Source organism: Crocodylus siamensis, chromosome 15 (assembly GCF_052110815.1).
Source record: "Crocodylus siamensis isolate JL-2025a chromosome 15, ASM5211081v1, whole genome shotgun sequence".
Lineage (NCBI taxonomy): Eukaryota > Metazoa > Chordata > Crocodylia > Crocodylidae > Crocodylus > Crocodylus siamensis.
The window spans coordinates 38662196-38688883 of record NC_143409.1 but is presented as its reverse complement, the minus strand read 5'-3'; the positions used below and the strand labels follow the sequence as shown (position 1 = coordinate 38688883).

Genomic DNA, 26688 nt, shown 5'->3' with positions numbered 1-26688 from the left:
CAGTTAGTTGAGTATGGATTACACAACATATTTCATGGGATAATAAACTGTAATATTGGTTATAATTCATGATTTTCCTAACTGCTGCTGTCAGAAGTTTAGTGCACTGTCTTCTAAGTTGAATATAAAACGTTACTGTGGTTGCCAGCCTTGAGCCCAGATAATGCAAGTGGGCATGTAGCATGTGCCAGATACTACAACATACTAATCTGATCATACTGATCTTGTGTTCCCTATGTTGGTCCTTTTATAGCTCCTGAGACATAATGAGGCAGCTGTGCCTTTTAATTATCCACAGTAAGTTTATTCTACCCCTTGGCAGTCTGACCCAATTAAAGTAACAGCAAAAATTAATGGAATTGACACAATGAATGGGGTTTCTTATTTGGAGGCACCATTTTATTATCAGATTCAGTCTCCAACATAGGTTCAACTGTTTACATTTGACAAGTCTCTAACTGACAGAAAAGTGCAGTTATTATACTTCTTCAGCTCTGTACACTTTCTTCTCTCAAAGGGTAATGGCTTCAGAATGATGTTAGAGTTTCATATATAATTAATCTGCAACATGTAAAGAAAAAAATATAGATAACTTTCTCACTAGGGAATATTTTGTCCAGGATTAAAATAAATAGGTGGAAAATGTATAATGAATGTGTGCTATGTGGTTGTTATAGGTGGCAGAGGTAGTACAAGTTTATTGTTTCAGGAATATGCATTTCGGAACTGCCAGTTAACTTTGAGTTGATTTTTGCATTTAAAGCAAAAATTCAGCCACACTACATGCAAATATACCATGTCCTTCCCAACAGCAGCACATAATTTTTAGTTCAGAAAAAGGTGGTTGCATAATTTTTAAAAGAGGTATTAAGACATTTATTGCCCAGTATCTGAATGTTGAATCCCAAATTATCTTAAATGGAATAATAGACTTCAATAAATTGTAACTGGATGGGCAGCTTGCAATATCGCACATTAGTTTAATTCTAAGATGTTTATTTAGGATTAATGGTTAGATTTTACCTTTGTCTTTTCATAATTGATGCTTTCTTTTTCAATAAATAATTTTGTTCTTTTAGGGGAAAAAAGTGCGCGCATGTGTAAACACATGCGCATGCACGCACACACAATCATGGCAATTAGAAATGGAGATAGCAATTGGGGTTGAATCCTGCATTTGGAATAACAGCCCACTGATTGGGCATAGTAGATTTATCTGCTACCTTGGAGGATGTATCTACAACAAATATCCCAGCATTTGCTTTTTTTATTCCTGCATTTGGAAGTGGAGACATGCAAGTATCAAGTTGCATCTCCTTGGAAAAGTCCATGAAGATGGAGAAGGCATGGCCTGAACTATGGTGACTGTTTTCTGAATATTCCTGCTATCAGGCACACCTCCAGTTTCAGTGAAGAGAAAAGACTTAATAAAGTGGCTAAGCTGACATGGTACTTCAGTATCCAGCTCAGTCAGGATCTTTACTACTGAACTGTTGGCACCAACCTTGGTTGCAGAACCTGGTTACACAGTGTAGCTTTAAGCATATATTATGTCTATACTGAAGAGAGGAGTCAAAGGGACAAATGAACTAGTTTACTACAGGGTAAAAGAAAGCAAGTAACAGCTGCTCTGCAGTAACTGCTGATGTGCGTGCTTTCACATTACAGTACATGAAAGCATAGCCTTCAATGAACTGAAAAGAGTGCAGGAGAATCATCAGTGTGATTATAGGTGGCCTGAGGATGTACGACATTCAGTTATTTGATTGACTCTGTATTTTGACTGTGGAAAAAACCTATGTGATATTACCTATTGAAACTGAGCTGCTGTTTGTTACTTTCCTGTAGGGTAGCCATTGGTGCAAGAGACCTAAACTAAGACAATTTAGCCTTTAAACTGCTGTAGGAAAAGTGCTGTAGGGTAGTCATCACAGAGCAGTTGTTATGCAGTAAAGCTTAACAAGATGCTAGTGGCTAAGAAAGTCAAGGCATTCATGGTACCATTGTCAATGTTAATGCCAAGAGCAAGCCTGGCACTTGCCTCAGCACAGACTGAACACTGGTGCTGAAGTTTGCATTTGAGAACCTCTCTTCACATTTCCTCCAAACACTAGTGCTGCTATTACAAGAACTACACAAATAGTACGCTGTTTTCTGGGCATACCCACTTCTTTGGGCCATTCCATCTCACCCAATTCCACCAAAGAGTTGTCTCCAGACTGACCAGAATAGCCACTTCAGCAGGTATTACAGGATTTGTGCAGTTACAAGACTGGCAGTGATGGGGCCATTCACAATTGGACCAGAATCCATAAAATGTGCTATCTTGGTCACCTCCTTTACCTGTCTCTACCTAGAGGAGATTCCAGTCACCTCCAGCATCAGCACACATAGCACCCTCCCCTGAACTGGAAATACTGCAATCTAAAATAATGGAATGAGTGCAAGAAATTCTCTTTTGTTCTTTTAGCTTCCTCTCCTGTAAAGTGATCATCGTAGCTCAGACACCAACCACCGGTACCTTTTAGGTATTCTAGGAGCTCTTATTGAGAATTTTAGATGTATTGGATGCTGGAACAACTTTAATTCAAGCAAATGTTCCAAATTATTTGACATGCTGATGAACTCTTTGGTAATGACAGAAATTGTTCTGTCAATAAATGAGTACTTCATGGAACCTGTTATAGGCCTTTGATCTACTCTGGCGTTATTTGCCAAACAAAATGGTTTCAAGTCCCAGAGAAGAGTTTTGAAAAATGGTATGCCCTTCTACAGGAAAAGGCTGATCAGCCTAAAGGACACCAAAAGCAAAGAATCCAAAGAAGTTGGACACCTTTGGCATAACTCCCCCCCCTCCCCCCCGGCTGTTTCATGGCTTATCTACAGTTATGAATCATAGTTTAAAAAAAATCAATTGTTGTTTGCGAAATATATGATGTGAAAATGCTCCTTTTCACATTCCCATAGGGGAGCAGAGAAGAGTGGAAGGATTCTACCAGTGAAAGACAAAGGGTTGCCAAAGCGCACTCTCAGAAAGCAATAGTTAAGTAAGATATGGCTTTGAAGTCAATGGCCCTAATTCATTAACCTTCTTGGCTACAGCCACATGAAATCACTGGGCGGGTCCAGGCAGGCAGCTGCTAGGTATTTCTCACTTGAGGGGACAGGTACATTTAGCTCCAGGACTGAAGGAATGCTGTGTTCCCAGATGTACTTCAGGGCCATTCTGAAGTCCTTGAGGACATTTTAGCATCCTCTACCCATCCAAAAGTGTTTCTAGTACCAGCCCCAAACAGTATTTGCGGTTCTGTTAATTTGAAAATGACTCCCTATTCCAGGCTAATCTCCATCACAATTAGCAGGTTTGACATGACAACAGGTTGGGAGATGAGCCTGAACCATAATGATATAACAGGACCTTTGGCAGAGATTTCAGCTGATGACTAGGTAGTAGTCATTGCTGTGAACTATGTGTTTGACCATGTCTGTCTGTCTAGCTTTAGCTTGAACCGCATGTTTCATTTAAGCAAGCTAGTTTACCTGTGGTCTTTCCTAAGCTGTAGTCCATGTGTGACAGAATAAACTGTACCTTCTTGTTGCATTGTCCCTAAGTTTGTTTCTGACAGTCATGGGCTGCTTCAAAGACCTATCTGTTTCATCCTAAAGGCTAAGCTAAGTAGACAACTCAAGTGTAAAGCATCAGATTACTATCTGGTTTTTGCACGCACTTTCCCCTCTTGTTCATCACACTCACTCTGGCAGAGCTGAAGCAACTTCTGATTGCGTCTTAAAAGTTATAGTGGCATTGCAGCAATTCACTCTTGTTTAACTCCTTATTTGCTGGGTTTTGCTCCTCCTAGATCCAATGTCAAATGTGGGAGAATATTATTCCAATTTCTGTTCAGCTGATGTAGTTGGTTGTCCTTATTCCCACCATCCAGAAGGAGGATATTGCTTGTCAATGATCTCTATCAAGGGAGTCATCCAGCACATGCAGCTTCAGGAGGGACCAGGAATTAAGGGGCAGGGCCTGCCATTAAATTTTGGAGTATACAGCCCTGTTCAGTGGTGGCGGGGTGAACGATGGCTGCATTAACCTCTATGGCTCTCTGAGCTGGGATAGCAGCTCAGATACCCACAGTGGTTGATGCTGCCCTCACTTGTCCTGCTGCTGGAAGTGGGTTTGGCTTAGGTTTGGGGTGCCCGAAGAGTTTGACAACCCTAATCTATCTGGATCACCATGGACATACTAAAAAGAGAAAAATCAGTTACTTATCTAAAGTAACTATGGTACTGTGAGGTGTAGCTGGCCAGGATTGTGTAAGATGGGCTTCAGGTTGTGAAGGAACTGAATAAAGATCACAGGCACTCTGACTCATCTTTTCATTGCACTAGAGCATGAAAAGGCACAAGATACCTGTGCAGTCTGAATAGGCATGGCTAATCAAAATATTCCAAGTATGGGATTCACGAGGATGTTTAAAATGAACCATGCTGACTACAGTATTTTTGAAGAACAGCAGTTACTATGTGATAAAAGCTGTGCTTTTTTATTCAGTTATCAGCAAGGCTATAAAATAAACAAATGACTTGTAAACTAAACAGTATTTTTGTGTCTTAGAAATGTACTAAAATCAACAGCATTTGATTTTATAAAAATTATTTTATGATGTTAGACTCTTCCAGCTCAGGATTGCTCACTTAAAAGTAAACATCTTTCACTAATTGCCAGCTTTTTAGACTCAACCTGTAACTTGAAGATCACGCTGAATTTAGGTGGCTAAACAGTTTTGTTGTTCAGTTAAACTATTAATTTATACTCAAGTGGATGCAATTAGCTTGCAGAATGTTATTTGTTCATAATATGTTGAGAAAACAAGAACCCAGCTTGAATTTTAGGTTCTAAATTGAATTAATGGGGTTAACAGTTGAAAAAAGTGTCATGTAGCCAAGAAAATTGAGCTTAAAAAATAATGATAGAGAGAGAACCCAAATTTTGTTCTTATTGAATTGCTTGCCTGTCATTTGGCTTTTATGAAAAGTGTATATTACCTTTATTCTTATTTAATTTTGATTAAAGGTCTAAGAGATTGAACTCTTATTAACTTAGAGAACTTAGGTGCCACTATATAGTCAAATAACCAAACAGCTTCACAGAGACATGCTCATTAAAAGTTTGTTTAGAGCTTGGAGCTGTGGGATCAGCTATAAATGTAAACAATTTACTTTCTCCTTTTTTAGGAGATTATATTCTTGATGCAAAACCAAAAGAAATTTCTGAAATTCAGCGTCTGAATTATGAGCAGGTAAGCAGAGTTTCTAAAAAGAAATTGTGTATGTTGCAGTAATGAACTAAAATATTCTTTGTTTTCTTATATTTTATAAAAGTACTTGTGTTGAATTTTGTTACTGAAGTTAAATATGTTGGAGAATAATTGTTTTTGTTTGTTTTTCCCACACGCTGTTTTTAATAAATTAGAGATTTCTGTACTGCGGGTCTTGTATATTAAGTTAAAAACTCAGTTTTGTTCTTTTTCTCTGAAATAAGGCTGGCTAGTAGTGTGCACATCATTCTCTTTAGAAAAGGAGGAAAAATAGTTCTTATTTAAATTTTCACCCGTACCATGTCTTTTTTTCTTTTTGTTCTTGGTATACAGTCTACTTATTTTTTTCTCCAACAGAAAGAAAGGGACTTAAGGCTCTGCACACTGTCATTTTAGCCATTGCAAAATCTGCGTGAAAGGCTGCATTGTGCTTTATTTTAAAAAAGTTTTTCCTTTCAGTTATAGTGTCCTTGGAGAGCTCATAGTAGACATGTATACTGAAATTTGTTAGCTGAAAACCACGTTGTAGATTAGGCTACCTTAAGCAGATAGGAATACAAAATGTAATCACTTCACATTTATCTGTAGGTACTGCTATAGCCTAATCACAAACATACCATGAAAAGTATTAAGATTTATGTGAAAAGTATTTAATTTTTAAGTATTTTTTTCTAATTTAAACCAAGAGGGATAAAGAATAGAGAGGTGGTGGGAAAAGACTGAAACTGGATGGATACCCCTTGCTCACTATCTTAATGACCCACCAGCTCGAGGTTCCCATCTAAACTTCTAGGCAAGAAAAGATGTGGTTGCTTAAAAAAAAAGAAGGGAAAGAAAGAAAAAGGATTAATTGGAAGTTTTGCCAGGCTCTTGATCACGGCATCAAAATTGATCCTTCAAAAAAGGTCCAGATTGTGGTCTGAGTGACAAAACATCAGATGGATGGTATCTGTCAAAATTTACTTTTCCATACAGCAGTGATTCTTAACCAGGGTGCTGTGGGTTGCTGCACAATATCAATGCTGTTACATGTGCAAACATGATTCGCAAGATAAACTGAGAGTTTTCAAATAGGAATCCACAATGTCAAAAATATTCTGACGTGTTGTGGTCTTTCTGACTTCTTTGCAACAGAATAATTGTTCTGTTTTTCTGTAGCCAGAAATTAGTGAAAAATAAGAACTGGCATTTTCTGAGGGGTACCTTAAGTCTAAAAAGGTTGAAGACCACTGCCATAGAGGCTCAGAAGATCATTGCTAGGGTTAGTACTTTGACTGAAGTCTGTTGCAGTAGGACTCTTTTCTGCTGCTTCCCCTGAGATGCAGGGACCAAAATACAGAGATAGCAGGTCACCTTGGTGCCTTTGAAACTTGAAGCATCCTGCCTATGCTGTTACTTAAAGAGCTCAATCCCCTTTAATATACCGTGCCTTAAGACAGAAAGAATACCTCACAATGGCAGAAAATACCATTTTAGCCATATCTGAGGCATTGAAAGTGGTGTACAAAGAGAATACTGGCTGTGAGCTGGCCTTGATTCATAAGCCTTCAGTTCTTCCATCTGTTCCCTTGGTAGTTATTTTATTATGCCTGATTGATAGTTAATTTCAAAGGAGAATATTGTATTTGAAGAGCTGAGTTTATTAATAAATGATTTTCATCTTTAGGTTTATGGAAGCACATAACTTATAATCAATTGGAGTCAGTCTTTTTGGATACTTTTCATGAGGGATGGGATTTTTCTGTTCTGTGCTTCTCTTGAAATCATTGCACTCCCAAAAAAGTAGGGCCCAATATTGATGAATGTATTTAAGCCCCTTTTTTGGAACTTGGTATTTCTATCAGCTCTCTTTGAAGTAGGCAGGAGAGAGCCCAAAGTATGTTTTTGGTTTGTTTTTTTTTTCCAGGCCCCAGTTTTCATTAAAAAACTATCATGTCCAAACTCTTTGTATGGAAAAGATCTTAAGTTTTTGCCTGACCTTGTAGTAGAATATAAAATAAAAATCTGTTTAGTTTCTTTGAAGAGATCTTTAAAACAGTTTAAACTCATCTTGGGAAGTAGAGGAGAGAAGATTAACTGCCTTAACAGGACATGAGGATGAGGTCCTCTTTTTAGGATTGGGGTGTTCTGGATCTGTGGAAAGACTCCTTCCTATAGTACTCTCACCCTCTGCTGATTGGAGTTGAAGACCTAGAGGTGGCTTTATTGACTTCTTTGGAAAAAGAGACAGTTGAAGTGTGTTTCCTGAAGTTACGATTTCATACTTCATGAAACCAGTATACTTAGAATTGGTAGGCATACCGTGGGCATATAGAGTTAACAGCTGGTTGCTCCCTGAAGGCTCCTGCTCTCTTTTCGTGTTCTTCCATTGCTTCCGTCTGTTCCCTGAGGAACTCCCACTGTGCCACTCAGGGTGGGTTTGTGTATGAGCAAAGGAAACTGTCAAGTGTGCCTTCAAGATGATGAGAATGAGTACATCTCATCTACTGGAGCTGTAGTCCTGTTCACAGTGCTGGTCCTGCACGATGCTGGGTCAGGTTGGAGAGCATCTTGGAGATGACGTCCTCTCAAATATTTCAGGGGAGGAGAGTCTGGAACTGAGTCTACTGAAAATTGTCTGGGATCACAAATGGCTTCAGTACTGAGCTGTCCAGTGTTTGAGGTGAAGTCTTGTTTTGAGGAGGTAATTCTTTGGCTTAAGGTAAAGTTTTAGGTATGGAAGGTCTTTGTTGAGATCAATGCCAGTATAGTACCGGGGTAGCATGGTTCTTAGGCAAAGGAACCATTGGTGTCAGATCTTTGGGAAGAGAAATGGATCTGTAATTTTTTTTTTCAGTTTAATGACCATGTGGGAAAGGTTTTGAGCCTCTTGTGTGGAACTGGCAATGACAAGCTGTGCCTGGATTGCTGGCTGGAGTGGTGTTCCTGCCTCATTGCTGAGGAATGTGGTCTGTGACAGGAGGCAACTTTTGAGGAGGTGAAGCTGCAACTTGCCAGTGAAATGATTGATCTTCCCTGGACTTCTTGGGTTGAGAGGCAGTGGGGAGGAGTTGAGTACAGCATGGACTTTTCCATCAGGAATAACTTCCATCAGACCCCTCTTTTTGAAGGTCATCTTACAAGATGGCCAACATAGAGAGCAGTGTTCCCTTATGTACCCTGCTCCAGGCTGAGTGGTATTAGTAACAAATGAGACAACAGAGTGAGCAGAGTGGTGGTTGTTAGAGGCACAGAGTTGCTCACTAGTGAGTTCCAGTGTCCAGAAGCCTTGGAGTCCACCTTGGAGTAAGGGAGGGAGGGTGACGGGCAAAGATCCTTCAGCGCTATGGTAGAATTTCTCAACAGGCTCTGCACTCAACCCAGGACATGGGTGAAGAACTGCCTCAAGCTCACGAGGCAGGTGGCAGTCTGACCTTGAATCATACAATATTCCAAATTTCACCTGCTACCTCTGCAAGGCTGATTGAAATCTATGTATCTACCCAACAGGCACACCAGGGACAGGCTGGTCACAGTTTCCTCAGGAGTCCTCTCCTCTTTAAGCTGGTGGACAGATTTGTTACAGGTGAGCGGTGAAGTTCCTTTCTTGGTACCTCTTCCTACCAAGACTGAGTCAGCCTTTGAAGCAAAGGAAGAGTGCAGGGCAGTGTTTGTTGACTTTTTTTTTCCTACGGCTCATGACGCATTATGACGCAGCAGTAGGGTGCTGAAGCACCATTATTTAAAATATCTGCAGCTTGCATACCGTAGAGGAGATTTTGTCTAGTAGATGTACTGGTTCCTTCTGAACAGTAGATGGAGTTGCACATATGCACTGAAGAATGGCTCTTCCAAGAACTCTATACTTGTTCCTGTTTTGCTCAGTTTTGTGTGTTGTTGACCTGCTTATAACAAGGAGCTCAAAGTAGTTGGAAGCAGTGGAGATAATGGACTCCTGTGACCTTACAGTTCTGAAAAAAATGTTATCATCAATGGTGCCTGCCACTCAATAAGGAGAAAACTGTCACCTTGGTGTTATACTTGAATAATCATCATGCAGCATGTCAACTTCTTGCATACTACCACGATGGTAAAGACACTTTCTCTGCCACCAATCTGGGAATTCAGTTCAATAGGATGTTAGGCAGCATACAGAAAAAGTTCAGGAAAAACAGCTCCATAAGTGAACCTATTTCATAGGGTTTTTTTTATTTAGAAGGAATCTGATCATGTAGGACACATGCACACTAAGAGTGGAACACATGTTGAAGGATCACATGGTTCTGAAATCAGTGAAAAAGAATAGGTTGTTACTCAGTTTGCTGCTTGATAATACTATGCAGAGGAACTGGAACTGACTTGAAAAGACTGGCTGTGCTGAAGTATGCTTGTTTTAGAAGAATTTTCTTTGGAACAGTAAAGAATAGACAGTCATTTTAAACAGAAAGATAGTTATGTTAGCTTCTGCAAAATTTAACCTAGACTCCAACATTTAGTAGGGAAAGTTCCACCAGTTACTTCTGGTGAGTGAATTTTTCACACCCAATCTACATACAGACATAGCTGATTCTTGTTGACTGTATATAACATTTTTAAGAATAGAGAATATTTCATTGGGTTAAATTTATTATACAGTTTGGGGTTATGCACTTTTAATCTTGTTTCAGAGTATATATGTTTACTTCTTCCCATTCTATGTTGGAAACATCAAGGTGAATATCATTATCAAAGTTAAAATTAAAATACAGTATAGTCCGACATGGAACGTAATCCAAGATCTGATTTAATTGTGTGTTAAACTTTGACCTAAAGGGGTGTGTGTGTGTGTGTGTGTGTCTGTGTGTGTGTGTGTGTGTAAGTTAGTAACTGGTTATCAGTGGTTACTAAAAGTATTATGGAAAATGTGATTGTTATACCCCAGTTGGACGAGGGTGAAGAAAATTAGCTACTAAATTAAAGTGCAGCCTCTGGTTTTCTCATACCCAAATCAGTGGGCTTACTGAAAAATTGCTAAGCACATTTTTTCTTATGTTCCTCTGCAAGATTAAAGAAAAGTATTCTTTTAATGAAATTCCATGTTAAATTGGCTTGTAGATAAATGAACTGCAGGTTTAACCAATATTTTGTAGCAATCTTACTTGTTCTTACTTCGAATCCATCAACACCAAATTTGATATGCTGTTTTTTATGCAAGTCTTTTGAAGTTTCATCTGAGACTGTAAACACAATTACACATTACTTTCAATTGCATGGTATCTCTATAGCCATGTTAAGTTTGTTTAGGTACCTAAACAATGATGAAATGAACTTGGGTGGACAAAACCTCATGCTATGCATGTCTGATTTAGTCTCTGAGGTGCAATCTACCCCGTCTTCTATTTTACCTTTAACATACATAAGATTCATTAAAAAAAGAAGTATCTTTATTTCTGATTTTTTTGTTTCGTTTTGTTTTGTTTTATAATGCTTGGTTTTGAGATAGCTACTACATCCTTGTGATGTGCTTTACTCTTAAATTACTGATATGTGGTCCCAAATTTAAATTTAACTTTTTTTTTGGTCTAGATACACATGAGGAAAATCTAATTGAGAAATTTATCACATCAATCCAATAAGAGCAAACAGTATGGGTGTTAGTAGAAGGGTATTGTGTATTTGTGCTGTGACTCATTTCTCTCTTTCTCGGCATACTGTTTTATAAAAAGAAATAGAATGTTAAAATATCAAAAGTGATTACACAAAATGAAACTGACTGTAAATGTTGAATGTTAATAAGCGCTGTCTTGATTTTTAAAACATAAGTATTCAATACAAAAGGCATTTAATTGAGAACTGATCTGGCTGATTCTACTGCAAGAATTGTTCACTTTACTGAGGACTAACATTTGACACTTTCACTGGGAGGAGTGTAATATAACTTGTGGGAAGGAATTTCCAACCTCATTCTAAGAGTGGCTTATTTGAACAGACAAAATTTTCTAACGCACTAGAAACGGATTTTTCTCTTCTTTACCATTATTCAAATCTGGACTAACATGTGTGTGTGTGTGTGTGTGTGTGTGTGTGTGTAGTAGTGGATCTACAGAACATGTCTAGTAACTAGCATAGATTTAACTTCAGTAAATTACTAAAAATTATTTTTCAGCCTTAGTGGTATTGAAGATAAACACTATAAAAGCAATATCATTTTATTTAAGTTATAGCAGCATAATAAGGTGGCTCATTTTTTTTGTGTTAAAAATAATCTGGGGGAGAGCCTTTTCCACCAAAATCCTTGGCTGCAGTAGAGTGTAGGGAGAAAGCAGCATTTTTGCCAATCTTATTAAAGCCTTTTCTGATAGTTTTAGCAGTTTTGTAGTTTGGGATAAAATCTCAAAAGCCTGAAGTACCCCTGGGTCAGAGATGTACCTTTTATCAATTTAGTGAAAATACAGCTTATTTTACAAGAGTAATTTTAGTTTTTATGAATACACACAAACTGTTTTTTTTGGTTTTTTTTTTTTTGTAATACATATGTTTTTGCTGGATTCCAACACACACAATCATTTTGGCTTGGGTCTTAATCAGGTTATTGATTCACTCATTAACTTGATACAAATTAACTTCTCAACTAAAATCTCTTGCTTAGTACATTGTTTAATTGATCCAGTTGTCTACAATTTCAGTGCCATTTAATAGATTGCTTTTAATTGGATAAGTCATCCTCCTGTACACCTATGTCCTGTAAACGTAATTGGCTCATGACTCATTGTTTGTCATCTTTTTTTCTCTTGAATGTCCATCCCGTAGCTCTACTGTCATTGCTTCCTGCCTCCTTCATACTCATTATTTCCCTTTCCCTCACCTCAACTGGTTTAAACTCTACCATTCTTTAGCTCTGTTCTTTTGACCCTTTCTGTCCACAGTGCTCATGCTGAATTCTCTCTTATTGGTTTTCTATCAAAATAGGTCACTAAAGTTTTCAGTAAACTCTTGATGGTCAAATCATGAATTCTCTTTGAACACTTTGCAACTTGTAATACTTTTTCATACTCACTTACTGAAAAACACTTGCTTTACACTTACTGTGAAATACGTACTTATTCCCTCTGGGTGGAAAATACTATGCTCTCTCTCTGTCCTCTTGCATCTCTGCTTATTTCTTCCATGGTTTTGATGGATTGTAAAAAGCTGTTAGTGAAGATCTTGCAAGGCACTGACTAGCCTTGGTTCCCTCCTCTTAAAGGATACATCTCAAGGAATGGAAGCTATCTGAAGAGCTTCAATTATTGTCCACGATTACATGTACACTTTATAAACCTAGTGGAAAAAACTACTTGTATGATTTGTGAGGATTTTTCCATCAAAATGCTCATGATTCCCTCAGTTAAGAGCAGATTTCCTCTAGAAGTAGGTAGATCATGTCATCTTAATAATGATTACTTTTATGCCAGGTTTCCTATTTGAAAAACTATTCCTAGAAACTATTTGAAAGTGTGTTCAGAATAAGGTTATGGGAATGTTTTTGATTAAAGCAAAGTTGTTTTTGTTTTGTTTTACTTTTCAGGTTTATACAAAGGTAGCTGTATGGTATAATTATTCTCCTATATTAATAAGTAACCTCTCCAAACATTTTACCCTGCTCAGCTAGGAAAAAAGAATTTTGTAAAGCCAAGTTAAAGTATCATTTATTATTTTAATGATCTAGTCCTGTTTCTTGTCAAATGCTTTCAAGGGGTAATAGTCAAGTTTGTGTTTCAAATAATACTTTAATTTTAAAACTCTAACAGTTTTATCATATTTTAAACTTTTCTGTAGTTCTGTTTCAATTGTTTTTCTAGCCCGTCTCCATTATTTGAAGTCCAGGATATTGCTGGACAGGTGGCCCATAAACACCTTTTTTCCTCTAGTGTTGGATTTCTGGTTTGGGGACATGGAGAGAGAAGAGATAGGAATTACTTGAATCTGGCTTCTTTAATGTTGGTAAGAAGGAGTGACATGTAGACTGATGTCAGGCAAAGTTCAGTGGGGATTTGCAAATGGTAGAATTCTGCTTCTGCATAGCTGCTCTGGTAGATGAGGAAATTTGCCTCTATTAGTGGCTACTAACCGTTCACTAGCTGGTTTCTTTTGTTTTATCAGCATCTCTCAATAGTGCTACTTATCCATTTCTAGTCTGTTTTGCAATTCCTTTGTCTGTTTATGGAACCAGAACCTGCAGAAAGGGTAACAAATATTGTTTCACATGCTGCTGCTTGTCCTTTTTCCTTCCTGAAAACCAACAAATTGAAAGCTTAAAATATGAAACTCTGGACTTTAAAAAGAACACCCCCCCCCCAAAAAAAAAATATTTGTTTAGTCCCTGCTCTGAAGGTTTAACCTCTCTGTCTTTAGATACTAATACAGGTAGAAGATTTGGCAGAGTGGCATCTTAAAGCAGCGTTTTGCAACGGGTCAGACTGACAGTACCCCTTGTTAAACTCAAGGCACTTCTTGGAAAATGACAGCTCTTAGGTTTTTTTTTGGCTACAGAAAAATAGTAGAGCAATTCTTCCGTTTCAGAGAACCCAGAAAAACCACAACAGGTCAGGAAGTTGTTAATGCGATGGATTCCTATTTGAAATCTCTGGATTTATCCTGTAAATCATGTTTGCACACCTAACTGTGCTACCATTGCATGGCATCCCTTGAAAGGGTCTCAAGGCACCCCAGGGTGCTGCAGAACCCTCATTGAGAATCACTGCCCAACAACAGTGATAAGAGACCCTACAGCAGTGGTTGTCAACATTTTCAGGCACCCCACCATCACTTTTTGGAGTGCAGTATTGCCCCTTGTTGAGAATCACTCTTTGTGCTGCCTCGGCTTACCTGAGCACTTCTCAGCCAGGGTCTGCTGCTGGGAAGGGATGTAAACTTGTGCTGACACTGTCCTGTCTGAAACAGCCAGCCTAGGAAGTATTGTGCCATGTGAACGTGCATCTCCTGTATTAGGGCTCTGATCAGCCTAAAGATGGCAGGAGCTGTCTGGTGCTTTGGAGCTCTCTGGTCCAGCACCCCCACTGATCCTCCTGGAAATGGAAGTGGACAGAAAGTTCCATCCATGCCTGTTTCCTGGAGGAACACTGGGCAGAATGGATTGGAAAGAGCTGCGTGCCATGAGGCAGCTTTTCCTGCTTGTTTTAGGCTGATTAGAGAGCCCTGTTGTAGAGGAAGAGCATGAGTAGTTTAACCCCAGTTGAGAATCACTGACTGGTTCAGAGAGCCAAGAGCTTTCATAGGCAACAACCTGCTTCTTATGGTATGAAAGGACTAGCTGGAAGGAAGAGTTTTCTATGGAAAGGAAAGGGATTGGGGGGGGGGAAGGTGGTACTTCTAAGAGTCTGTTGATTGCAACAATTGAGATAAATGTGGCGTTTAACCACTTAAGGCCACTGGAGTTAACAGCTAGCCCAGCTAATAGGATAAGAATCCATTCCCTTTTGAAACCATGATTAACACAGTCCAATCTGTAGATTGTTTCTTGTTCTGCAGTTTCATGTTCAAGTTGGTTTTAAAGTTCTTTTGTTTGAGGACAACTGCTCTGTAGTAGTGATGAAACATCCTGGCAGGTTGAAGTGTATTGCCACATTTCTGTGTCTTTCTGGAATTGATGTTGGATCAATGTCTGTTCATTCTTTCCCATAAGCATTGCCCTATTTGACTAGACAGCAGGTGATGGCTTTAATGGAGGAGCAAGTGAATAAACCATGGATATTCTAATTCCTGTTGCTTGGTCCAGTGATGGTGTGATCTGATGATGAGGAAATACTGCTGGCATCTGAGGCTATAGCAAGGCCCAGGTAGCTTGTGGTCTGTTGCTGGAGAGATGTTATTTGAGGCTGGGGAGCTACCTGTAAGCCAGGACAGGCTTGTCCCCCAGTGTTACCTTGAGTTGATTGCCACTTTCCTGGGAGGGGTTGGAGGTCATAATGATCTAAAATCTAAGAGGGATTCTGTTGTCCTTGTCACAGGACTGTTATTTTAGGAGGTGAGAGTAGGGTCTGAGTTTAGCTATGCTGATTTGAGTGATTTTATTTTTGGGATTGTTTTATAAGTGTCAGAAACCCAGTTCTGGATCTCTGAAATATGCATTCCTATTGTTTGTTGATAGTTGGATCTAGGGGTGTGCTTAGGGTGAAAGCCGGCTGTGTGGATGTAGATGTATCAGTCATTTAGGTTCCAGTATGTCCTAATGATGTAGCCTTTTTGAAGCTTCACGGTTGTGTCTAAGAAACTAATTTGCTTGGTAGAGTATTCAGGATTCAGCCTGATGGAAGGGAGGAAGTTTCTAAAGTCCTGGTAGAGTTTTTCTAGAGATTCCTTCCCATGGGTCCACACAAAATAAAGGCCCTGGTCCTTGACTTGTGCCTCCAGTCTCCAATAGTACAAATAATAACAAAAGCATTTTGGCTCCAGGTAATTCCTCATTGTGCGAAATTACAATTGAAGTTTACTGTGTTTGAACATTATCTTGAGTGTTATCTGTTGAAACTTAGTGATGAAAACATTCACTAAAACTACTGTTGTGCCCTTTTGCAGGTTTTTTCTCAAAGTGTCAGCTTTCTCGAAAGCTCAACTTAAAAGAATAGCCATCAAATGTAGGTAGTCCTCTAACACTGTCTGTTTGGCTCACCTGTATTTTTTTTCTGTTGCCAGAACATGAGTGATGCAATGGCTATTTTACATAAACTGCAGACGGGCCTGGATGTTAATGTGAAATTCACTGGTGTACGAGTATTTGAATACACACCTGAATGTATAGTGTTTGACCTTCTTGATATTCCCTTGTACCATGGATGGTTAGTGGACCCTCAGGTAAGTAAATAGCTTAAATAATGTGTAATCCATTCCTTCTCTAAACTATTACTTATTTTCTTGAAGAAATATGAAAAGCTTTGAAGATCTATACAGCACTTCAGTTTTCACAGTTACCTGATCAATTTTAATTATAAACTAGTTGCCTTTTTAGTTGCACAGAGAGGAGTTGATGGTTGTCTCTCCAGTGATAGTCCAGAGATATCAACTATCTATATTGTAAACCCATAATTGTGACCTCTGGCAGCAGATCAGCCCAACCCAAGAAGTTTTGTTGTGCTCCAGGATCTGAAGACAAGACTGCCTTCTTTCCTTCCCCACCTTGTTGCAGTGTATTTGGAACTTATCTGGGTATCATAGGCTGTAAACACAAAAAAATCAATGAGAAGCAGTCACAACTTTTTTCCTAAATGCGTGCCCTTCTGCACCCCATATCTTGTACGTGCTGTCCCTAGCTAGAGCTCACACAAGACAGGGGGACAAATAGTTTGCAAGACTTTCTTAGGAGGGCTTGCTGCTGAAGGAACCCTTCAGCCTGAGGGAAGATGCAGACTGAAGGAGCAGTTCAAGTGACCTGGGCTGATTTAAGGCAATTATTGGGAGCCACGCTAAAAATTAAGTTAGATGTTTGGAATGTCAATTGACAAGTTTTGTTGACTTCTCAGCCAAAAATATGAATAGGGGTGTTTATTTTAAAGGACTATTGTAAGGAGCAAATGCTAGGCTGCAAGGACTGAGTGCTAGATCTACAAAAGGTCTAGAATTTGCTGCTTTTTACTTGTTCAAAAATTTTAAAATCACATTGAGAGTCTGAAGGATGCATTGAATTTCTAGTAGTGTGGTATCATTCACTTCAGTCTTTGGTTCCCATGAGAGACTGTATGCTAGTAAGATGGTGAATATAATGCTATTTCACTCCTTACTCAAGTTATGCCCTACTTATAGCTGCTATTTCCAGAACAGAGTGCATTATAACTAGCCTCAGAAAATGAATGGTTTATCTGCAGGAGTAGTACAAGTTGTTTGTTATGCTGCGTGAGTCGGCATCCAGCTAAGAAGAGAGGTGGTATATTTTGTTTTCTAGAAACTATCCTAGAGAAGTGGCTAACATTTTCACTTTGTTTTAGGATTTTTTTCTTAGGCATGGTCATTAAAAGGTTGCAAATATCAAGATTTTTTTTTCCTACAACTCCAATTTTTTTTCAAGAATGTGAAGTGATTTTTTTTTTTTCATAGCCAGAATTTTTTTTTCATTTTGACTGTGTACTGTAGCCATTTCATTAAGTGGCTTATTTATGCTCTCCAGATCTTTGCAAACTTCAGATATACTCTACATAGCTTCTGTTGGTCTACAAAGAGCATCACCTACAGCATCTGTAGTTTTGATGCTCTTAAATTACTTCTGTTTTTTCACTTGCTTCAAAGTGCAATTTAGCTTTTCTTATTACTGCTAGTTATTTAATATTAGGGTAACACCTGGTGGCTTTAGTCTGACCTGGACGGCTGTTGTGCTATGTGCTTTACGAAGGGGAGTAAAGATCCTGGATGGGAAGAAGACTAAAGGTTAAGTTGTCAGAACTCCTGGTAGAGGTGATATCTTTTTATTAGACCAACTAGATTTTTGCGAAAAAAAAATCTTAATTGCAACTTTCGGGCGCAGACACCCTTCTTCAAGCATAGGAGAAAAGATTGTAAAAGTTCTTCTGCGTAGAAATAAAAGTTCATATGTCATAGGAGAGTTGAAGGTGCAGTAAAAAATCTCCTGATTGGAAAGATTTTACCACGACTTCAACTCTCCTATGATACATGAACTTTCATTTCTACCCATGAGAACTTTTACAGTCTTTTCTCCTATGTCTGAAGAAGGGTGTTTGTGCCTGAATGCTTGCAAATAAAGAATCTTTTTGCAAAAATCTAGCTGGTAATAACTTATTAGATCTCTATCGTAAGTTCTGATTCCTTTTGCCTCTAGACCAATGCAGTTGTAACCTGGATACAGGTTAAGTGGTATTTACTTTAGAACCACAGCTACCCAAACATCCGCTTCCATGACCTTCCAGAAGGGTAAAATCAGTTGATGTGTCCATCATAAAGATTACTAAGCTTCAGTTCTCTAGGAAGCTGTAACGGGGGAATATTGTACTAGAGGAATCTGTTCTGGAAATTACTTACTGTCTGATCCTAAAGAGCCAGAATTTTCTTAAATTCAAGACTTGCGTACAAGCTCAGACATATAACTGTGGCAGGCATGTTTTAATTGTAACAATGTTGTTAGTCTTTCTTTAAAAAAAAAAAAAAAAAAAAAGTGAATTTTTTTATTTGCTAAATCTTTTGAGACTTGCTAAAAGAATACCAGATGCAGCTAGCTATCTTTTTAGCTTTCATTGGGATATGCATGTCAATTGATTACTGTTTTTTTATAATTCAGCAGAAAGTTTTGTGAAAGAAAAGTGGCTTAAGTGAGTATGTATTTATGTGGTATACGAGACGCATTGAAATTTTAAAGATTTTTTTTTTTCCCTTCTAAAAAGCAAAATATTTATAATCCTCATTGTCTATGGACTCTGGCAGATGACCTGGGTGCAATTACAGTGTATTTCAGAGCGGTTCTTTTGTAACTGTCTTTAACAACAGCTCTAGAAGATAATGTCAGAAGCAGAAAGAAGAACAAGGAAAGATTGTCTTTGTGTAGTCTCCCATTGGCATAATTCTGCTGTGTACTGAGGGCACTGTATACTACTTCACTTAAGGCTTGTCTACTTTAAAAGCCTTCTGCCAGCAGACAGCAGCTGCCACAGGGAAGTTGCTGGAGTGAATACGCAGCCATATGACTTCTGGATGCTCTGCTATAGCAGCTGTGCCAGCTGGGCCTACAATACACTTTGGGGAAGGCACCAGTTGTTAAGAGGGCGGGGGGCAGCAACCAGCTGAATATATGGGAAAATGTAAATGTGTTTTCTGTTGCTTATATGGGTGGTGTTACTCTCCCAGCAGAAAAAAAGGGTTCTGCCTTTTAGTTTTGCCTATGCTACTAGAGCTCTGTTGTCAAATCTAGGTAGCCTTACTCTAATTCGGGTGACAAAGACTACGGCTTATTTAAACCAATGTTACCTGCTGACCTTTGCATGGTAGGTTCTCTGAGCTAAATTGTTATGTAGATACTTTTATTTTTATGATGTTATCTTGTTATGCAAACTTCCAGAAGTCCACAGGGAGAAACTGTTTTCTGTTCATCATAAAGATGAATGGATTATTTAGGTTTTGTATTTATTTTTGTCCTTACTCAGATTGCTGACATAGTGAAAGCAGTTGGCAACTGTAGCTACAATCAGTTGGTGGAGAAAATAATCTCTTGTAAACAGTCAGACAACAGTGAGCTGGTTAGTGAAGGTAGGTGAATACTGTTGTCCGTTTTCTTTTTTCCCTTTCCACTGTTTAAGTACATTCTTTTCACACACTCCATGCACACCGCATACACACTCATGTCCATTAAACCTCATCTGTAAATCTGCTCCCTAAAAAATCTCTGCTGAGATTGCAGTTTGGAGGTGGAATTTTTGAATACTAACTTAACTCTATCATTTCTCAAATTCAAAAATCTGGAAAAAAATCTTTCTCTAAATTTTCTTGGGTCTGAGGTCAGTTAGGCAACATTCAGATTTCATGTCTGCTGTGTGTCATTGAGGTTAGAAATAGGAACTATGTACTCTTTAAAAAAACTAATTAACTAGTAATTAGAATGAAATACTGTGCTTTTTTTTGAACGTTAGGTCTCAACATTTCAGCTAGTACATTCTTTGTTTCAGTTTTTTGAGGTTTTTAACTTTCAGTCATTTTCCCCATCTTTTGACTTTTATGCACTTGGTTTCATAAGAGAATCTGATATTACTGGTGATGAGGTATGAAAAATAGTATCTATGAATGAATGAGTAGAGAGAGATTTTACTGGAAGTATACAGTTCATTAAAATAATCCATCTAGGCATTGCCCAGAGCTTCCCCTTGTTGGGCAACCAGGAGAAGGAGATATGAAGGGCCAGGAAGCAGAGAATGAGCCAGAGGGCATGTGGTTCAATGAGATGTGGATGCTGACTGAAAGGGGGAGCATCCCAGATTCTAGCTTGGGTCCATGCTCCTAGTGGTGCAGAAACTTGCATAGTTCTGTTTTGTAGGTTTTCATCCACAAACATTATGTGCAAGGTACTGTGGCCCAGCATTTGTGGGGGGGCTACGGAGTGATAGGACGAATGCTTAGCACATGCTCTGATGATTAGAGCAATTTGCTGGGAAGCAAAAAATGCCAGTTCTAGTCCTTTCTGCATTGGGGGTCTACACCCTGGATATCCTCTACCAGGTACACGCTGTAATCCAGGGGTGGGCAATTATTTGAGCTGGAGAGCCAACAGCAGCAGGCATGAGGGATCCCAACAGCAGCAGCAATGAGTCTTGCCACTCTGTTTTGCCTTCGTGTGCTGGGTCCTGCCTGCTGGGCTGTGGAGACAGCTCCTGCCCATGCCAGTCTAGCCAGGCTGTAGCCCTAGGCCCGCTATGGGCACACAAATCTTGTGGGGGGGAACACATACCCCCCAGTGCATCATCTTTGCCCTCCCCCCTGCCCCATAGACTAAGCTGTGGGAACTGCTTTCCACACTGCCTGGCTGACACGTGCATGTGGCACCCTATTCCTGATTACACTCCTCTCATTCCCTCCAGCCCCAGGCAGTTGGGCTGTGCAAAATTTTGCCAGCTGTTTCAATTTGACATTGTTTCGACTCATTTCAAGCTCAAAACAGGAAAATCAAATCGAAGTGAAGGGCTTCAAAACAGCCTCGAGACAAAACAAGGCTAGTCGAAACGTTTGGAAACGTTTCAAGTTTCAAAGCAGCCAGGTGGTGGGAGACAGGGGAGAACCAGGGCTGTGCTCCCAGTGGCTCCGCAGCGCCATGTGGCTCAGCCTGGAACGCAGCCCTGGCTCTCCCCAGCTTCTGCTTCAGGAAGGCGATCACAGCGCAGGGGAAGGGAACTGAGCCCGGACTCAGTTCCCCTTCCAGCGCTACCATTGAGCTGAGTTCCTTTCCCCAGCCAACGGTAGCGCTGGGGAGAGGAACTGAGTGATTGGGCTCGGTTCCCTTCCCCAGGCAGCAGCACCCAGCTTCCCTTGCTCATCTGGCAGGCAGATCAGGGGTCCACAGTCCTGGGAGGCCTGGCACAGCCCCCACAGCCCTCCCAGGGTTGCAGGCCCCAATCTGCCTGCCAAATGAGAGAGGCTATCTCGAGCTTCCCCATTTTAGCGAATGGGCGAGACGTTGAAACAGCGTCACTTTTTTGTCAAAGCGAAATGGAACAGCAGTTTCAAATTGAAATTTAATTGGAAACAAAATGCTGTTCCATTGAAACCTCAAAACTCAAGTCAAAACAGAACAGTGCCATTTCGCACCGCCTTACCAGGCAGCCCCTTGCAGGTTGGAACTTTGCCAACCTGCAAGAGGAACCCGAAGTTTCCCACATTTTTCTCCTTTAAAAGAGAATCCACTTTTAAAGTTTGTTAATCTCTTTTTAAAGTGTGTTTGTGACCCTTTTACATATTGTTGTGACCCATAGGTTGAGAAATGCTGATCTAGGGCAAAGCTGTGGCAGTAGTAGCATGGGCACAGGTGGCCCCAGCACAGGTGTAGGCAGAGGCAAAGTCTTCTGGTTCTGTGGGACAGATCCAGTGTCTCTGCAAGTCTTAGGCTGCCAGCTCTTGAACTAGATAACTGTAAGAAGTTCCTTATGTGCCTAAGTTTGACTTTTGCTCTTACAAGCTTCTTCCCCTTTTTCATTCCTTATTATATGCAATATCATGATCCTACTAGTTCTCCAGTCATCTGCAGATTCTTCCAGGAAAAAAAGAATAAATAGCCTGAATTACTGAAATACGTGATTAAAACAAAAATAAATACCACCAACTCTTTTAAGCAGTATTCATACATCAGCAAGGTAGAGAAAAGTATATATGCTTTTATCTTGTCAGGCTTCATGTAATAACCAAAGCTCTGTTCTAAAGGAAGTAGGCTGCTCTGCATATGAATTGTTAGCATCTTAGCCATGCAACAAACACCAACACATTCTGAGAAGTCCTACTTTGGCAGTGCACTTTCCTCCAAGAATAGTAGTTAAAATGTCTTAGAAAAAAAATTTAAAAGTTGATTTGTGGTTTCAATGCACCCAAGGACTTAAAAATCCAAAATTTGAGTATGATTGTAGTAAAGCATTGAAATGTTTTTAAATTTAGAAGGAAAGAAAAAATATTTTCTTACAACAAAATCTATCATGTTGGCCATAAATATTTATTTTACTAGTTGGCAGTGATCTTTTGATGAGTCTAATTTGTTATACAAGATGTATGTTTTTCTAAAATGTGTATGATTGATGCACATTTAACATTGTATGTTGCTTTTATAGGATTTGTAGCAGAGCAATTTCTGAACAACACAGCCACTCAGTTGACATACCATGGATTATGTGAGCTGACTTCAGCAGTTCAAGAAGGAGAACTTTGTGTGTTCTTCAGGAACAACCATTTTAGCACCATGACCAAATATAAGGTATGATTATTAATGCTGCATTGACTTTTTATCATCTTTGATGTCAAACAGGAAAAGTGAACTTGCAAAAAAAGTTTGTCCCACTATTTTTTTTCTGTATTTTAAATGATGAGGAAATAAGTAAGAGTTCCAAATTATTGCTATGAAAGGTGGCTGTGATTTAAGTATACTTTATGCCTAGACCAAATACTTTTTTCACAGTTTACTGATTACTGGGTACGTCTGCATGTGTGCCAGACCACGCTGTTGTTACTACGCAGTCATTTAGTACTAAAGCAAGTACTAACCACTGTTACTGCACAGTCTTGGCACCACATGGGTCATACTGCTTTGCAGTAGTATCAGCATCACGGTTTGTGCCCACCAATGCTATGTCACCATAGCTCGTCACTGCAGTGATGTAGCGTCTTATGTAGATGCACCCACTTCATTTAAAACATAAAGATCTCTAAATATTTAATCTTAACATTGTCATGATGTTTAGAAAAATCATTACTTTTCACGTTTGCCTATGCATCATTACTCCTATTGATTTTTAACTAGATTGCTGTGTATAGACACTTTATTATAAGAACACCAGTTTTACTGGATTTATTTCATTTCATTAGCACAGCTAATGAAGGAGTAAATGAATTCTGTAATACAACTGGTAAGTTGGAAGTTGCGGTGGAAAGCACGCTGTCCAGGTTTGCTGATGACACTAAGATGTGGGGCAAGGTGGACACACTTGAAGGGAGAGAGAGGCTGCAAATTGATTTAGACTACAAAAGTGGGCAGATGAGAATAGGACGGAGTTCAGTGTAGACAGATGCAGGGTGTTGCACCTTGGGAGAAGGAATCCACAGCATACTTACAGGCTGGAGAGTGCCCCTCTTGAAAGCACAGAGGCAGAATGGGATCTTGGAGTCATTATTGACTCCAAGATGAACATGAGCCGCCAATGCCAGACCGCAGCCAGCAAGGCCAGCTATACCTTGTCATGCATCCAAAGGTGCATTGCAAGCCAGTCCAGAGAGGTGATACTCCCCCTCTATGTGACTTTGGTCAGGCCACAGTTGGAGTACTGTGTCCAGTACTGGGCTCCGCACTTCAAAAAGGATGTGGTCAACCTGGAGAAGGGTTCAGAGGAGGGCCACCTGCTTGGTGAGAGGGCAGCAGGACAGGCCCTATGAGGAGAGACTGAGGGACCTGAACCTGTTCAGCTTCAGCAAGAGGAGGCTGAGGGGGGACCTGGTGGCTGCCTACAAACTCATCAGGGGAGATCAACAGCAAATAGGTAGAGCCCTTTTCTCCCCAGCACCACCTGGGGTGATGAGGAACAATGATAATAAGCTGATGGGAGAATAGGTTTAGGTTAGCGATCAGAAGGCAATATTTTACAGTTTGGGTGGCCAAAATCTGGAACCAACTCCCCAGGGAAGTGGTCCTCGCCCCTACCTTGCGCAAATTCAAGAGGAGGTTGGATTATCACCTGTCTGGGGTCTTGTGAACCCAGCATTCATTCCTGCCTGTGGCAGGGGGTCAGGCTAGATGATCTGTTGAGGTCCCTCCTGACCCTAGCTTCTGTGAAACTATGATAACCTGGGTACAGACAGAAATGACAATTTGTACCTGATCTGACCACAGAATGCAGTTTATAGCTATGACCAAACACAAGTGCATGGCTGTAGACAGCTTAAAAAATTGGGTGAAAATCTGAACCCTCATTGGATGAGACAGCAGAGCCTCTTCTGTAACTTCTGTGTGTACTGCCTGCCAGCCTATAGCTCTTTTCAGAATGGGAGGGGGGGAAAGGGAGTTTGGCCTGGGTTTTTTTTAGCCCTGGCTGGAGGATGGGGCAGGTGTATTGGAGTACCTTCCCTGCCCTCCTCCCCCCCCCCCAAGGGTGGGGTGGCTCCAATTTACCCACCCTAGCCTCCAGTGCTGGCTGGAGAACCCCTAGAATGAGCTCTTTCTACTTCCTTCCCCCCCCACTTCTGAAAACAGCTAGAGGCTGGCAGGCAGCACACACTTAGGTTTATAGAAGAGGTTCTGTTGTTTTGAAATGTCTTCACCTGACCTGTCAGGGCCATTGCTAGGGGAAACCGGCTGCAGGTTGCAGCCAGCAGCTAGATTCCCTTCCCCATAGAACCAACAGTGAACTTCTGTTTGTTCCAAGAGATCCTTGTAACTCAGAATGCTTCCTGCAAAGTGTTCTGAGTTTCAGCGGGGAGCTGACATTCTCTCTGTACCCTCATTTGGCTTTTTGCTTAGAAAATTAAATAAACCATGCATGCCTAGACATAATGGGAGAGAAACATCTTGAATTAGCCAGATGGGCCCTTTTTTTGTGGAAAAGTTATGGAACCAGTGGTGTTTTATTGTAAAAATTAAGACAATAGACACAGACTTTTCTTGTAACAAAGTGTGTGCTTTGAATTAAGTTTATTTGGAATGCTGCAAGTAGCAACAGTTGCAGTTTAGTAATTCAAAAAAGACTTCCCAGTCATTACTGTGATTTTTTTTTTTGGAGAAATTCTGTTTATTTTACATCATCAGCTTTTTCCCTTATAAAATAATTATTCTTCAGTCTGACTTCTTGCAAACTAAAAAGACAGTTAGGAATAAGGTGTTTTTTCTGTTTTAATATTTTACTCCCTCATGAACTAGCAAATTAATCTCTCATAACAGTTACTTTATTGATGAAACGCTGTATTTTCTTGCATAGAACATTTGCTGGAATATTATATGTACCTGGTTTTTGAAAGGCAGAACGAAGGATTTCCCCTCCCCAGAGTTTTGGCTGCACAGAGCAGGGACAGAGCCTAATTTTCAGGTGATTCACCATCCCTTTCTGCTTAACTAAAGCTGAGACCCTAGTATGGTTTCTGTTGCAAGGGGGAGGCCCTACCCCCTGTTACTTAAGGGGAGTAAAGAGACCATAGTCTGGGGCCATCTGGGAGGAATAGGCACCAGAGAAGGCAAACAGAGTAGCAGGTCCGAAGCCACAGAAATGCTGCGGACCACTTGCACGCAGTAATCTGGCTAGAGAGATTTCACAGGTTTCATAGACATTAGGGCTGGAAGGGACCTCGGGAGATCATCGAGTCCAGCCCCCTGCCCAAAGGGCAGGAAGTCAGCTGCGGTCATAGGGTCCCAGCAAGATAAGCATCCAGAGAAGTTGCAAAAGCTGGGCTCCAGGCAATGAGGTAAAAGGCAGCTGCAATACAGATAAGAATGTTGCTGATTAGTAGGCTGGAGGCCTTTGCTGCTGGGTCTTGCTCCAGGTAGCAGAGTTAAAGCAGAGACTGCTTGATCAGGAACAGCTGGCCACAGAGTTGTGGACTTTCATGGAGGCAAGCAGCAGTGACACAGGCCTAGATTGATCTTTGGGGAAACATCCACACTGACTCCTTGAACTAGGAGTCCTGTACCTGGAGGGGAGTGGAATTAGGAAAGCTACAGGCTTGACTTCAGAGCTGGAGACACAGTGTAGTCCTGATTGTTGAGAGAACAACTCCCTGGAGAGCTGAATGAGCAAAAACCTTTCAGAGAGCTAAGCAGCAATCTGGGTTTCCTATTCACTGTGGAAAATGTGGATTTTTCTCCTTTGACAGAGGGGAAAAAAAGATGCGGCAGAGGAGACTGGGGGGTGGGGGGAGGAGGAGCATGTGCCCCCTGAGGTTTCTGCACCCACAGCAGGGTACAGGGCTCAACCAACTCCAGACAGGAGCCTCTTCCACAGACCAGTGGGGAGGACCCAGTGCAAGAGGGAGTGCTGTGCCACCAAGGTGAGGCATGGCAGTGACATGGAATTGTCCCTGCTGCTGCCAGGTGGGGGCACCTCAACTTGGCAGCCATGGCTGCATGGTGCTCCATCCTGTGGCATGGCACTCCATCCATAACCCAGCAAGTCCTGCCTGCTGGGCTGCGGAGGCGGCTCCTGCCAGGTGCTAGTCCAGCCCTGCTGCAGCCTCGTGCCCTGCT

General features: G+C 40.4%; 1 protein-coding gene across 4 annotated transcripts in view; it reads left to right on the top strand.

Annotated features, from left to right (window-relative positions):
• MINDY2 (MINDY lysine 48 deubiquitinase 2) overlaps positions 1-26688 on the top strand; it is an 80661-nt gene that overhangs the window by 11586 nt on the left and 42387 nt on the right. For all 4 annotated transcript variants that reach the window (XR_016439381.1, XM_090029301.1, XM_090029303.1 and 1 more), the window contains exons 3-6: positions 5242-5306; positions 15978-16136; positions 19424-19526; positions 22580-22722. Coding sequence is in view for 3 of the 4 variants with exons in the window: in XM_090029301.1 (XP_089885427.1) it covers positions 5242-5306; positions 15978-16136; positions 19424-19526; positions 22580-22722 (470 nt within the window). In the remaining variant the exon portion in view is untranslated. The remainder of the gene's footprint in view (positions 1-5241; positions 5307-15977; positions 16137-19423; positions 19527-22579; positions 22723-26688) is intronic.